General features: G+C 36.7%; 1 protein-coding gene across 2 annotated transcripts in view; it reads right to left on the bottom strand.

Moving 5' to 3' along the window:
* LOC106873186 (serine/threonine-protein kinase TBK1) overlaps positions 1–15,013 on the bottom strand; it is a 102,022-nt gene that overhangs the window by 25,354 nt on the left and 61,655 nt on the right. Inside the window, exons 8-14 of one of the 2 annotated variants that reach the window (XR_008263644.1) lie at positions 14,696–14,803; positions 13,087–13,263; positions 12,493–12,692; positions 6,889–7,021; positions 4,126–4,186; positions 1,632–1,705; positions 900–1,026 (exon numbers count right to left, since the gene is read on the bottom strand). Coding sequence is in view for 1 of the 2 variants with exons in the window: in XM_052966177.1 (XP_052822137.1) it covers positions 1,632–1,705; positions 4,126–4,186; positions 6,889–7,021; positions 12,493–12,692; positions 13,087–13,263; positions 14,696–14,803 (753 nt within the window). In the remaining variant the exon portion in view is untranslated. The remainder of the gene's footprint in view (positions 1–899; positions 1,027–1,631; positions 1,706–4,125; positions 4,187–6,888; positions 7,022–12,492; positions 12,693–13,086; positions 13,264–14,695; positions 14,804–15,013) is intronic. The other variant, XM_052966177.1, reaches the window with a different exon arrangement.

The following is a 15,013-nucleotide window of genomic DNA, read 5'->3' as shown; positions in this document are numbered from 1 at the left end:
TATTTGATCCTTTATATTGAACACTCAATATTTCATCTACATTCAATACTTTCTTTCATGGTGCCATCCATTTTTATTTTATTTTATTTTATTTTATATATTGTATATTCCATATTCTATACCCCCACATTGGTTCTGCAGGAATATAAATAAAACATAAAAAACAGACAGTGTTGGAACTCTTTTAAACAAAATAATATATTCCTCTATACACAATCATACAAAAAAAAAACACCTTTTTTGTATTTATTTTTACTCGCATATATATATATACATATATATACATGCATATATACATATATCATCATCATCATCATCATCATCGTTTAACGTCCGCTTTCCATGCTAGCATGGGTTGGACGATTTGACTGAGGACTGGTGAAACCGGATGGCAACACCAGGCTCCAATCTAAATTTGGCAGAGTATACATATATATACAAATATATAGATATATATGCATATATATATATATATATATATATATATATATATATATATATATATATATGCTTATACACACACACACATACACACACACACATACACACACACACATATATATATATATATATATATATCCCTGTTCCATGTTGATATAGATTCATCAGTTTGACAGGATTTGATTGAGCAGAAGACTACACTGTGCTCCAGTGTCTTGCTTTAGTATGGTTTCTATGGTTGGACGCCCTTTCTAATGTCAGCCATTGGATGCTTTTTGCATGGTAACAGCATTTGTGAGGTTACCATGAAGCTTGTAAGACTAAGATTGTATTTGACTGAGTGGGATTACAGTAGAGAAGAAGGTGATTTTATGCTACAAAATGAGGGGTTAGAGGGTGAGAGAAGGGTCCAGAACAGTACAGATTTCTTGTCATTAAGGAGCTACGTGGTTACTCACATTATAGAAGACAGGTTGGGAGCAACCAAGATGGGGTTGGAGAATGGCCAGGGCTAGGCTGGAGTGTGGTCAGGGTGGAGTTAACCACAACTAATTTAATCCCATGAAAACAGCTATGAAGGAACCCCTAAAAGATAAAGAGTAAAAAGGTGATTAAGTACACTGGTAAAATAACATACCTCTATCATTGTTTATTATGGGGGACATTTGGATTAAAAACAAACAAAACAGTGATGAATGAATCAGTGAATAATGAATCATCTCCATGTTCTTTGTAAATGGAATGAATAGTGGATTCATTGACCACAAACTCACATCCCATAGCAGTGAAGCTTCCACAAACATGCACCTTTTCGATCCTTTCTACCTTTATATTTTTTTCTGTTTACTGGTGGCAAGTTGCTGTGTACGAGTCTGTAAATCTGTATGAAAAATGATCAACTCTACAGCCCAGCCATATCATCACAAGCAATAGTCAGTGCAGTCTGGGTAGCTAAGCATTGTGGGTAGTCAGTGGGGCATATTTTTACAGCACAAGCAGACTCATCGACTCATGTTATCACAGATCTATCTGTGATAAGCATAACATGATACACAGTTGAATGTATTGTGTTCTCCCAGATCAGTTACAAGTGAATAAGTGACAAACAAGGCTACTTGTGCCAGTGATATGTTATTAATTCATGTTAATCAATATTTAATGAAAATATAATTCTCCAAGACAGTACTTACAACTGATTAGGATTGGTATCAAATGAAAGGCTTTCACAATTATGGATATTCTGAGCCTTGTCCTTTACAATTTCCTTGACAAAGAAAAAAAAAACAAAAACAAAGATAAATAAATGTATAATGGAATCAATATATGATCATTACTCTTTTGCTTGTTTCAGTCATTTGACTGTGGCCATGCTGGAGCATCGCCTTTAGCCGAGCTAATCGACCACAGGACTTATTCTTTGTAAGCCTTGTACTTATTCTATCAGTCTATTTTGCCGAACTGCTAAGTTACAGGGACGTAAACATACCAGCATCGGTTGTCAAGTGATGTTAAGGGGGGGGGGAACAGACACTCAAACATATACACACATACATATATATATGCATATATAAGACGGGTTTCTTTCAGGTTCCGTCTACCAAATCCACTCACAAGGCTTTGGTCAGCCCGAGGTTATAGTAGAAGACACTTGCCCAAGATGCCACGCAGTGGGGCTAAACCCAGAACCATGTGGTTGGTAAGCAAGCTACTTACCACACAGCCACTCCTACGCCTATAGTTTACTTTTTCACTGTCATACAAATATGACAGTTTTGAAATAAGAAGTTATCTAATGATAAACAGAAAATGAGAGTTAAAGTTAGTAATGTGAGGGACTGAAGGCTTGTTACTGCAATATTCATCCAGAAACAAAATCTTTTTTGGACATGCTATTTTAACCCTCTCAGACCAAGGCTTCTTAGTATAAATTTACCTTCCACCTGGGCTCCTGAGCTAAAAAATAAATAGTTGCATATACAGCTCAAGAGTAATGATTGCAGGCAAACTAATTGAGAGAATCACAAAATAACATTCAGGAGAATAATTATAATAAGCCTATCTCTCAACCACCATATTAGTTCACCCAAATCACTACATTCTTCATCACTTTCACCAGTTTCATTGTCTGATTCACTCTCATTGATGGTGTAAGTGTAAACTCTTCTTCCAAAGAATAAATATCAATGCAAAGAGTCAAGATATTGCTAATTTGTAAAGCAAAATGCTGGGTTCATAACATGCACATTTCATTGCAAAAATTCTTTGTTTTTCGAGTAAAAACAAAAGTAAGCAACAGCTAGGGGGGGGGGGGCACCATTAACAATGATTCATAAACACACTTGACTACAAAGCAGCAATGTGATCAGTTGTCTAATTTTTTTCCTATATTCGTTGTTCATTACCATTTTAGCAGAAGCCAAACAGAGATGACATTTAAGCTCTTCTTGCTGTAGCAGGAACTTGGCTTGTTGTTGGCACTCCGTCGCTTACGACGCTGAGGGTTCCAGTTGATCCGATCAACGGAACAGCCTGCTCGTGAAATTAACGTGCAAGTGGCTGAGCACTCCACAGACACGTGTGCCCTTAACGTAGTTCTTGGGGATATTCAGCATGACACAGTATGACAAGGCTGACCCTTTGAATTATAGGCACAACAGAAACAGGAAGTTAGAGTGAGAGAAAGTTGTGGTGGAAGAGTAAAGCAGGGTTTGCCACCATCCCCTGCCGGAGCCTCGTGAAGCTTTAGGTGTTTTCGCTCAATAAACACTCACAACACCGGGTCTGGGAATCGAAACTGCGATCCTATGACTGCGAGTCCGCTGCCCTAACCACTGGGCCATTGCGCCTCCACAGGAACTTGGCATAACAGGGTTAAACACAGCATGTCCATAAGATATATAAGATATGGTATCTCTGAATAAATATTGTTGTAATTTACCTATTAATGTCTTGGCTATTTTAACTGAATATGTAGAAGGTAATTTTAATTTAGTAGCAGATATATGTAGATATATAATATATATATATTAATATTAAGGAAAATGAAGAATTTGAATATTCAGACTTTCTGCTTGGTTTATTCATGGTAATTGTCAAACAGGTTTTGATTGTATCAGCATTTTGAGGTTCGCTTTCACTACTTTATCCCATGTCTTCCTAGGCATCTCTCTTCAACAAGTTCCATCTATTTTAAGTGACCAACACTTCTTTATTCAGCTGTTCTCATCTGTACACATCACATGACCAAATCAGCGCAGTACAAAAGTATCATACAATCTGCTTTGTCTCTGAGAGAAAGACATCTTATGACCAACAGAGTTAATAGCTCTCTGAACTTTCTCCAGCCTATTCTTATTCTAATAATGATACTTCAGAACATCTACCACTGCTAATTTGGTCACCCAGGTAACTGACATTATCAACTACCTCTAGGGAGCCTCGATGGCATTTGAAAGAATCCATTTCCTGTGTGTCTGTAGTATTTGTTGCTCCAATACATCTTCCACATACAAACATTGCTATCTCTATTAATCTTCCCGTGATTCTACTGCACTTCTTGTGTGTCCATACCTTGCACTGGTACTCACACTCACACTCACACACACAGAGTGAGACAGAGAGTTATATATACGCATAAAATATATATACATACAAATGTGTACACGTGTACACAGATAAACTTACTGAAAGTTCAAAGTTCTTTATTAGTTCTTCACAGGTCAGCATTTCTGATAATGTTAATGAGCTGTAAAAGAAACAAAACTGAAAAGATCAAGCTTCAAATAACATATTGTTGTTTGAGGTAAGTGAGAATTTATGGAAATTACAAAACATTATAAATTCTATGAAAGCACATGAGGAAGCCGCAAGTAGATGCTAGAAGTAGCAGGCAAAACTAACTTAAATCATGCCCTACTGTCTTAAGAAAGAAAAGGTATGGATTATGTAATCATACACATATAATGATATGTCATGGTCATAGCTGGAGCATCTCTTAATATATACCTGTTATACCTGGGTAGATGCGAAGCTTAACAACTACAACAAATTGCAACTACAACAAATTGCAACTATCTTGGTTAATTACTGGTGAAGCAGTACCACTTTAATGGTTTCTTTTCCAATACACATTCGTGTGTATGTGTGTTTGTATCTTGATGAAGTGTTTTTCCCAATAAAATGGTTGCACATTGGCAATTTAGCACGTCCTTTTGGGGGACAACTAAAATATGTTATATGGTTAATTCATTAGTAATGAATAACTATGATGATACAGAGAGTTCACAGTGTCTTCAACAAAAGATTTATTGTAACACAGTGAAAATGTACACATACAAATGGAAGTCCACTTCAAACGTATTCTTACAAGTGGAAACTCAATTCAAAGAAACGTGTTAATACTAAGAACAGTTGAATGCTGGTTGCAATTCACTTAAGAATTTGTTGAGTGTGTGTTGCCAGACTTAAAGTCAACATAACAAATTGACACTAGAATAAGTCAAAGGAAAGTACTTATCTAATGACTGCTTGTATTGTCTGCCACTGGTACGTAATGTGAGAACAAGAGAGAGTTTCAAGTCCCAAAGAAATTAGTTTAGCTAGTTTCAGCTGCCATGCTGGACTTGCAAAAGTAGATCAGTCATAAAAGAAATGTTCTGCATGAGTCGACATGTGTATCCATATAGAGCAAAAATGCAACTGGTTTGAACATGGAGATGACTGTCTTTATAGCTATGCGTTTCAGTGCCGCCTAGCTACCAACTCAAAGTAGATAAAACTTATCACATTAATGATGTCACTGGTGTTCACACACCTAAATGACCCTCCCCCAAACCGTAGGTAGTAAGAAAGGTCAATATGCGAAGGAGTTAATGTAGGCTAAGAAAGAGTTAAACCAAAATCATGGGAAAAAGTGATTACAGAAGCTGGCAAAGCAGAAGCAATGCATGCAAACACAATATTTATAAAATTAAATGTAAAGAACATGTTATACAACAGAGCAAATACAAAAATGCAACAAAACAGTTAAAATTTGCGATTTGTACATGAATTGTTGTACCTACAGGAACAAATATAAAGAGATTTAGAAAGTTTGCTTGGCCAACATGTGGTACGACCTGCACACGTGACGTAAGGTTTGGAAGGTGGTGTGGAAGGTGTTTGCGAAGGTATTGTAAATGTGGGGAGGGGTAAAGCTCAGGTGTATGAGCGTCAGTATATGCCTTCTTGAGTCTATTCCCAGATATAGTTGTATTTTTTTTCCATTAAGGTCTACTATAAACACTTTGTCTGTGCGATTAAGAATCCAGTAAGGTCCAGAGTATGGAGCTGTGAGAGGACGCGTCACCGCATCATTGCAGATGAACACATGGGTCCATGTAGAAGTGTCCTTATGAATTGCAGATTTCATATCCACCAACAAGGAATAGTGGTGCAGGAAATCCACTCCCGGTATTGGATACAGTAGATCTGCTACAATGAAAATCCATCTGAAATCTCTACGAAGAGACAAATCCAAAGTTAGAGAGACCTGTCCATAGGTGCGGATAGTAGAATGGTTAACTGCATATAAAGACACGTCAGACAGTTGGGGTTTAGAAGAAGTAAACCATAAAGGCCAAATACTGACACTGGCTCCTGTGTCAACCATGAAATATTTGGAAAAGTTGATATCCTTAACAAAAAATGCATGATGCAGAGTATTTCTAGTTGTAGGGATGGCTGATGTGCTCAGAGTCACCCTGTAAATAAACTTTATCACATTAATGATGTCACCAGTGTTCACACACGCCTACAGCACAACCATTAGAGTGTGAGACAAAAAGCCTTCTGATATTTGTTCAGGTTGTTTACTTGCTGGGGTCAAATCCGACTAAAGTGATCTTTGCCTTTCTTCTTTTCAAGATCAATAAAATAAAATACCAGTAAAATACAGGGCTTAAGATTATTATGTAACACACCTCCTCTCAAATTTCAGGCCTTGTACCAATTTTGGAAATTATTATTATGAATAAAAGTATCATTAATCTTCTTTCCTCTTCCTCAAGACAACTCAAATGCTCCTTACAGTTGACTTGCAGTTTGTACGATGTTCCATAGCTGCAGGCAAATTTCTCAACTATATCTTTGTGTTTTGATCAAAGTGAGGCCTTCCTTTAGATTCTTTTGCATGAATAGGCTTCCATAGCAACAACAGGCCTACTACTTAATCCTTGTTTCTGATATTAATAATTGTTCTAAATGTATGAGTTTACAAAATTGTCCAACTGATTATAGTTTGAAATTAGAGGGGAAAATACAGTTAAGAAAACAAGCTATCATATTATAAAGGAAAGATGTGTTATTTATGAGTTTTCAGCTCCTCAACATGGTTTCTTCAAAGGAGGGAAAAACATGAAGGAAAGGAAGGGAAGAGTTATCCAATAAGCAATCATAAAACAAACTTACTTCAGTATACAAACTGCATGATAGATGTGATCATAGGTTCTGACATTGCATTTAAACTCTTTCTTAATTCTGTGTAGAATAGAACATACGTCTTTTGCATAAGAAAGTATTGTGCTACTGCTTGGTACAATTTCTGCCAGTGTAAAATATATAAGATTTTAACTAAAGATTTCAACTATAATTGAGAGAAAAAAATCTGTATCTCTTCAATAGTAACCTAGCAATTTTTCTTTTTTCCCTTTTGTAATACTTTACAGAATATCACTGCAAAAGGTATGTAATCAGTTGACTGTTATATTCTGTAAGATCTAATAACTATTGGCTAATAACTACAGCCCAATGATGTAACCCTGCACTCTTCAGAGTAAACAGTTATATCATCATCATCATCATCATCATTATCATCATCATTTAATGTCTGCTTCCAAGCGCTGGCATGGGTTGGACAGTTTGACATGGAGCTGGCTAGCAAGGAGCTGTCCAGACTCCAGCTGTCTGTTAAGGCATGATTTATTTCTACCACTGGATGTCCTTCTTAGTGCCATGTGTATAAATGTGTGTGAGTGTATGTGTGTGTGTAGTTGTGCATGTGTGTGTATGTATGTGCTTTGAGTTTCTGTTTCTTTGTTTTCACATCATGCAATATTTGTAAACAAGCAACGCCATCATACGAGTGATATTGCTTGTTTCTAAAGAAGTCAGTTGTGTGCATGGTGTGTGTGTGTGTGTGTGTGTGTATTAATTGAAGTGCACAGTATTATATATCCATTACAGCCAACCATACCAATTTGTTTTGCATGGTGGTGGTGGTGGTGGTGGGGGGTTCAACAGGATTAACAGCTTGGTTATGTAACCCTGTGCTCACTCAGAGGAAATATTTCAACTGGAAACAAGTGGGGGCTGGAGACAAGAAGGGGCATTCAGCCATAGAATATCTGCCTCAATGAATTCCATCTGATCCATGCAAGTGGAGAAAAGTGGATGTTAAAATGATGATGGTGATTATCATGATGTTGAATATAACTGGGTTACTAAGAACTTTGTCTTCTTGTTCCTTTTAATTTTTATTGGTTTCAGTTATTGAACTGCAACCATGCTGGGTCACCATTTTGAAGGGTTTAGTTGCTTAAATGAAACCCGTTACTTTTTGTCCAAGTGTCATACTTACTCTTCCAGTCTGTTTTGATGAACTGCTAAGGCACAGGAATGCAAATGAACAAACACCGGATGTCAAGCAGTGAAGACGAAGACAAATATAAATACAAACACAAACTCACACATGCATCCAAACACACAAACAGATACATAGAGTTACATATACACACACATGTATATGTATATATATATATATATATATATATATATATATATATATATACACACACATGTATATGTATATATATATATATATATATATATATACATACCAGCGTTACCTTACTGGCACGTGAAAAAATATTCAAGTGACGTCGTTGCCAGTGCCACTGGACTGGCTCCTGTGCAGGTGGCACGTAAAAGCACCCACTACATTCTCGGAGTGGTTGGCATTAGGAAGGGCATCCAGCTGTAGAAACTCTTCCAGATCAGATTGGAGCCTGGTGCAGCCATCTGCTTCACCAGTCCTCAGTCAAATTATCCAACCCATGCCAGCACGGAAAGCGGATGTTAAACGATGATGATGATGATATATATATACATAACTGGCTTCTTTCAGTTTCCATCTACCAAATCCACTCACAAGGCTTTAGTTGGCCTGTGGCTACATAAACACTTGCCCAAGGTGCTAAGCATTGAGGTTGAAACCAAGGTCACATGGTGAAGCAGAAAGCTTTTTATCCATACAGCTGTGTCTGTAGGACAAGACAATAGGTGTACAAGTCTGGTGGATGGTGGTCGCTAAGCAGTCATCTGGTGCTGTGAAGCACTTTGGGCAAGAATCTTCGATTATGTTTTGTGAGTGAAATTGGCAGAGGGAAACTGTGTGAAACTCTGCTATGTGTGTGTGTGTGTGTGTGTGTGTGTGTCTATGTGTTTGTCACACCATACCACTGCTTGACAACTGGTATTGGTTTGTTATGTAGTAATTCTGGTTACCAAACTGGTGAGAATGTCGAATACAAAAGACTGGAAATGATTGGCCATAAATAGGCTTTACTCTTCTAAGAACAAGGGTATGGTATCCATCGTTAGTTATTTTAGGCATGAACCTTGCTGAACAGGAGTCAGCCATGTTTAAATATCATTCCAAAGCCTTGTTTTGACTGGCTTTTGAGATGATGGAAATAACTGTGAGTAGTAATAATAACAGTAATTACTACCACATGTTTATGTCCTGTAACTTAGCAGTTTGCAAAACAGAAACGAATAGAATAAGTACCAAATTTGAAAAAAAAAAAAATGTATTTGGATCAATTTGCTTGACAAAAATGATTCAAGGTAGACCCCCACCCCCAGCATGGATGCCACCCAGAGACTGAAATGAGTAAAAGACCAAATATTTTTCTTACCACAACAAATTTCAAATTCCCTCAAAATACAAAAAAAATCATCTCCAATAAACAGACTTAACCCATTACCCAGCTTAACACTGGAACCTGGCACCTTGGCTGTCTTTAGCTGAGTTCCCTCTGTTGGAAGTATTCAAGCCAGTTTTATGACTTGATTTTCTTTCCTCTTTCTTGCCAGGTTCAGAGGTCCAGTAAGGGTTTCATAAGCACTGCCTTCACTCTTGACCCAACAACAGAAATAAAACACTAAGGTAGATAGACAATACCTCAGAACAACTACTACAAAAGCATATTCTATGAATGAAAACGTATTTCTCTTACTTAAATAAAACATATAAAAAACATTTACACACAAAAAAATGTCTTAGGATGCACATCTTCAACAATACTGGCACTCCATCGGTTATGATGACAAGAGGTCCAGCTGATCCAATCAATGGAACAGTTTGTTCTAGATATTAATGTGCAAGTGGCTGAGCACTCCAGAGACATGTGTATCCTTAATGTAGTTTTCCGCGAGATTCAGTGTGACAAGGCTAGCCTTTTGAAAGTGGACTGGAACAATGTGAAACAAACTATCTTGCCTAAGGACACAATGCACCATCGAGAATCAAACTCATGACGCTATAATCAAGAGCTAAATACCCTAACCAATGAGCCATGTGCCTTCACTACATCTTTAATAACAATAATTGCTGAAGAACAACAACTGTCGTCCTCTCGCTGAGTTCACCTTGGTTGTCTCTGATGAGGTTGACAACCAGCATTTATGGGTTTACAGAAATAGACCAGACAATGGAGAGACTGCAACAAGTCCTAATCATTACACTGCACTTTATACAATTCATCACTGCACATTGGAAAGCACAGCTTTACTCTTCTAAGAACAAGGGTTTGGTAGCCATCATTAGTTGTTTTAGTCATGAACCTTGCTGAACAGGAGTCAGCCATGTTTAGATATCATTCCAAAGCCTCGTTTTCGACTGGCTGTTGAGATTATGGAGATAACTGTGAGTAGTAATAATAACAGTAATTATTACCACATGTTTATGTCCTGTCACAGGTAATCTGCGATCCATGGCACTTTCTGACTGACACACTTAACAGAAAAAATAAAACCATCTTCAATTTTCTTAGGAGTGTGGCATGCCTGATTGGCAGAATATTTAGTGTTGAAGAATACCTTGAAGAATTTCTTTCAGTTTTTTTGGTTTTAAATTCAAATCTCGTCAAGGTCATCTTTGTAGTTCATCTTTCTGGGGTTGATAACAAAAAAAAGAACCAAGTCAAATACTTAATTCAATAGAAATGGCTGTTCACTAAGAACAAATTTAAGCCCTTGGGCCTACATAAAAGATCCATCATCATTATCATAATTTAATGTCCGTTTTCCATGCTGGCATGGGCAGGACAGTTTGACAAGAGCTGGCCAGGCCCCAACTGTCTGTTTTGGTATGGTTTCTACAACTGAATTCCTTTCCTAATGCCAGCCACTTTACCAAGTGTACTAGTTGCTTTTCATGTGGCACCAGTTTTATATGCGAGCAGGCGTGGGTGCTTTTTATATGGCATCAGCACATTAAAAGAAAAATTGGTAGTATCTGTTTTGTTCTTGGAGTATTTTTAGTGTCATTTTTATTCATTGATGGTGTTGTTGCTTTGATCTCTTTGGTGCCTGCTGTAAACTTCAGTTTCTAGAATCATCCATCTTTGTTCTAAGAATAAGTCATATGCAGGTTAACTTCATCTGTCACCTTTCTGTGGTTAGTAAACTAGGGAATAAGTAAGGTATATGAAATAGCATACAACATAAATTCTCAATTTATTGAAATTCTCTTTACCTATAGAGGAATGACAGTAGAAACAAACTCTATTGGGGGAGAGACAATCAAAATCTCCAAAGTTGACAATCAAAATCTCCAAAGTTGACAAGCTATTAAGGTAAAGGATAGGCTTAGTATCCAATCATTTACCCAGCAGCCAAAGAACTATATATGTATATTCTAAAAGAGTGGAACACAATCAGGACTGAGGTAATTTGTATGAATTAAACAAAAATGCTAAAAGAACTATCTGAGAGAGGCCTTGGGGCATGTAAATGAACAACATGGACAATGAATACAGGTATATCAAATACCATACAACAAATTCTTGAATAATTGAAATTATTTCTGCCTCAAAGAGATGTGACCGAATTACCAAATTACAATCCAGACTCGATCCACATGAGAAATGGAGATAAAATCAAGAATTTTAAAAAATCTCCAAAGCTGACAAGCTATTAAATAAAAGAACAAGTTCATTAACTTGAAATAAGAGGACATTCTTGGACTTTGGATTTTGGAGAATTCTTGAATGTTGAGATTATCCCTCTTTCTCATGTGGAGCTGATATTTTGAAAACCATTTGGTACATCCTCTAGAGGTAGAGTGTTAATAAATCAAGAATATTTGAAGTAAGGTATTTGGCGAAAGCAAAATCGTGATGGCACCTGTACCAGTAAATTACTAAGAGCACCGTCCGAGCGTGATCGTTGCCAGAGCACCAGCTGTCTGCCTTCCGTGCCAGTGGCATGTAGATAGCACCATTTGAGTGTGGCCATTACCAATGTCGCCTTCCTGGCACGTGAAAAGACATTTGAGCGAGTTCGTTGCCAGTACCGCTGGACTGGCCCCTGTGCAGGTGGCACATAAAATACACCATTTCAAGTGTGACCATTGCCAGTACCTCCTGACTGGCCTTCGTGCCGGTGGCACATAAAAGCACCCACTACACTCTCGGAGTGGTTGGCGTTAGGAAGGGCATCCAGCTGTAGAAATTCTACCAAATCAGATTGGAGCTTGGTGTAGCCATCTGGTTCACCAGTCCTCAGTCAAATCGTCCAACCCATGCTAGCATGGAAAGCAGATGTTAGACGATGATGATGTATTTGTCTATATTGTTCAAATACATGTCATAGGCCATTCCGAGTTATTCCTCTAAACTCATTCTTGTTTAAATGTAGTAACGCATGATCTATATGTGGATCCTCAAAAACAAACATGAAAAGTACACCCAGTGAAATGCAATCAACAGAAAGGGGAAAACGTAATCTTACCCTTTAAATATGATGAATTGTCTAGTTCAATATACACGGGGCATTTTTCGATGAGAAGCAAAGGCTTTTTCTTTTTGTTGGATGTAAAATATGAAATAGCAGTGGAGTCAGAAGTCACTTCAATAAAATTGAAAAATAACATTTGTTCATCTGATCTAATGTTGAATTCTTTCGCAATTTTGTCTTTCAGATATGGAATTCTGTGAACAAAAATTATATACATTATAAAATAAGTTATATTATATACTATGTATGTGTGTGTGTGTATGTATGTATGTATATATATATATATATATATATATATATATATATATATATATATATATCTTGTATATACAGTAAGGTATATAATTACCACTGTCTGAGTTAGAACTCTACTTTTTGGTTATCATTATCACAAGAGATAATAATAAATACCAATTATACGTTTGTATCAAAGCAAAAAAATGCAATCCATCACTTTACTGCTGGAAAAAAAAAGCAGAAATATGGAATGGCCAAATCTGGAATGTGTTTGGTCAAAGGTTTGTTCAGTCAGCATTGATCCAGTCTAGTCTAAACAACAATAAACAGAAAAAGAAAATCGATATTTACTTTGCATTCTTATCCAGGTAACACGTGACCAATCTTCCAGTGGATGGCTGGAATATAGATATATCTCTTTTATTCAAAATGTTATCAATTTTGTTAAGGTAATCCTGTATACTGGCACTGTCATTGGATGTTATAAACAAATGTCTGATAATCTTCTCAAATTTTCTCTTCATAATACTGAAAATATAAAGTGATTTTGTACATAGATAAGAAAGTCTCAAATTTATCAAAGAATGATAAATAACAGTATATATCTGATGCAATTTCTGAAGAACATCAATAAAATAATGATGACTTGCATATTTATTTGTAATACACTCTGGCAAATTTGAATGTGAATATATTAATCAAGTGTTATGAACATACTTGATTTATTAGCTCAAGGGTCTCTAGAACACCTGGGATTTCAACATCATTATGAGTCTTCAATCAAAGGCACCCAGACTAATGAATCAACAAAAGTTTTTGTTTGTAACTTCCTTGAACAACCTGTTTACTGTCCCAGAGTCCCTTGTGCTAATGAACTGAGTGTTATGAGCACACATTCATCATAAAATGAGTTGTTCTTCAGTGACAAAACACAACAGCAATTTGCTGTATTAAGCATAAACATGTGAGTCGTCTATTTGATTCATACTGTTTATTGTACACATGAGGATTTATTGATAAGAGAAATGTGAAATTGTTGCAAATGAGAATTGAGACCGAGTCATAAGAGGAAGGATAATACCCATGATCGTATTTTGTAGAACTTCTGAAATTGGAAGTGAGAAGAGTGGTAAAAAAAAAAATTTTTTTAATTCCTAAATTATGAGTCAACATTAGTGTGGAGATCTGTTATGAATGTTTGCCACAGATTAGACTCTGCTACAAGCACCTAAAGGTTAGATGGTAGTGTTAAGGTGGGCAATGATCTTAGTCACCCACCCAAGTTGCAGTTCGTTGAGATCTTACCTCTTCTCTACTTTTTGTGGTTCACAGTTAAGAGAAAATCATCATCACCATCATCATCATCATCATCATCATCATCATCATCACCACCACCACCACCACCACCACCACCAGACCACCAGTACCACCCCACCACCAGCATTATTATTTAATGATCATGTTCTGTACTAAAATGGGTTGGATACAAGGAAAATATATTAAAAAAAACCCCAAAAAAGTACAGAAGAGAGTATTGTCTTCCTAACAGCAAAAACCTGAAAAAAATGACTTCCAAGATCACTGAGCAGTTAAATGCATTCTACTAGAGGTGTCTCTGCAGAATATTCAAGATCAACTACAAAGACAGAATCGCACACTCTGAAGTCACAAGAAGCACCAATATGAGCAACCTGTATGAGGAGGCTGTGGTAGAAAGAAAAACGAGACTTACTGATCATGGTTTCCATCTGCCAGAAGAATGAATACCCCAGACAGCTATACAATTGGTTCCACCAAAGGGACGAAGAAAGAGAGGGAAGAAGAAGTCATGGTATGCCACATGACACACGCATCTATGCTCAAAGCTGAGATGTTTATAGACATCTTGCTGCTCAATGAGAAAGCAAACTGTGTGGAAGGGACAAAGATTAAAAATAAAAAAATTACAATTGAAATTTACCTTGAAAGTTTGCATGTTTCTGGTAATTCTGTCTCCCAGGAAATAGCATCAGTTTCTGTTTCATTGGCTGATATTGCTAAATTGGGTTTTCTAGAAAGCATTTCATACCTGTTTTGAAACATACAGTAACATAAATTAATTACTTAAAATAAAATTGAAAAGAGAAAGACATGAGATGCTGCAAACCTTGTAAAAAGGATAACTAATATGGGCACCAGGCTACACATTTTGTTTGAATGATAAAAAAAAGAACAAGAGTAAAAGCAAGAACTTATAGGGATACGAGATGTTTGGGCTAAATTTAACGATTTCTTGTAT

This window comes from Octopus bimaculoides, chromosome 3, assembly GCF_001194135.2.
Source record: "Octopus bimaculoides isolate UCB-OBI-ISO-001 chromosome 3, ASM119413v2, whole genome shotgun sequence".
Classification (NCBI taxonomy): Eukaryota; Metazoa; Mollusca; class Cephalopoda; order Octopoda; family Octopodidae; genus Octopus; species Octopus bimaculoides.
This window is presented reverse-complemented; position numbering and strand designations above follow the sequence as displayed.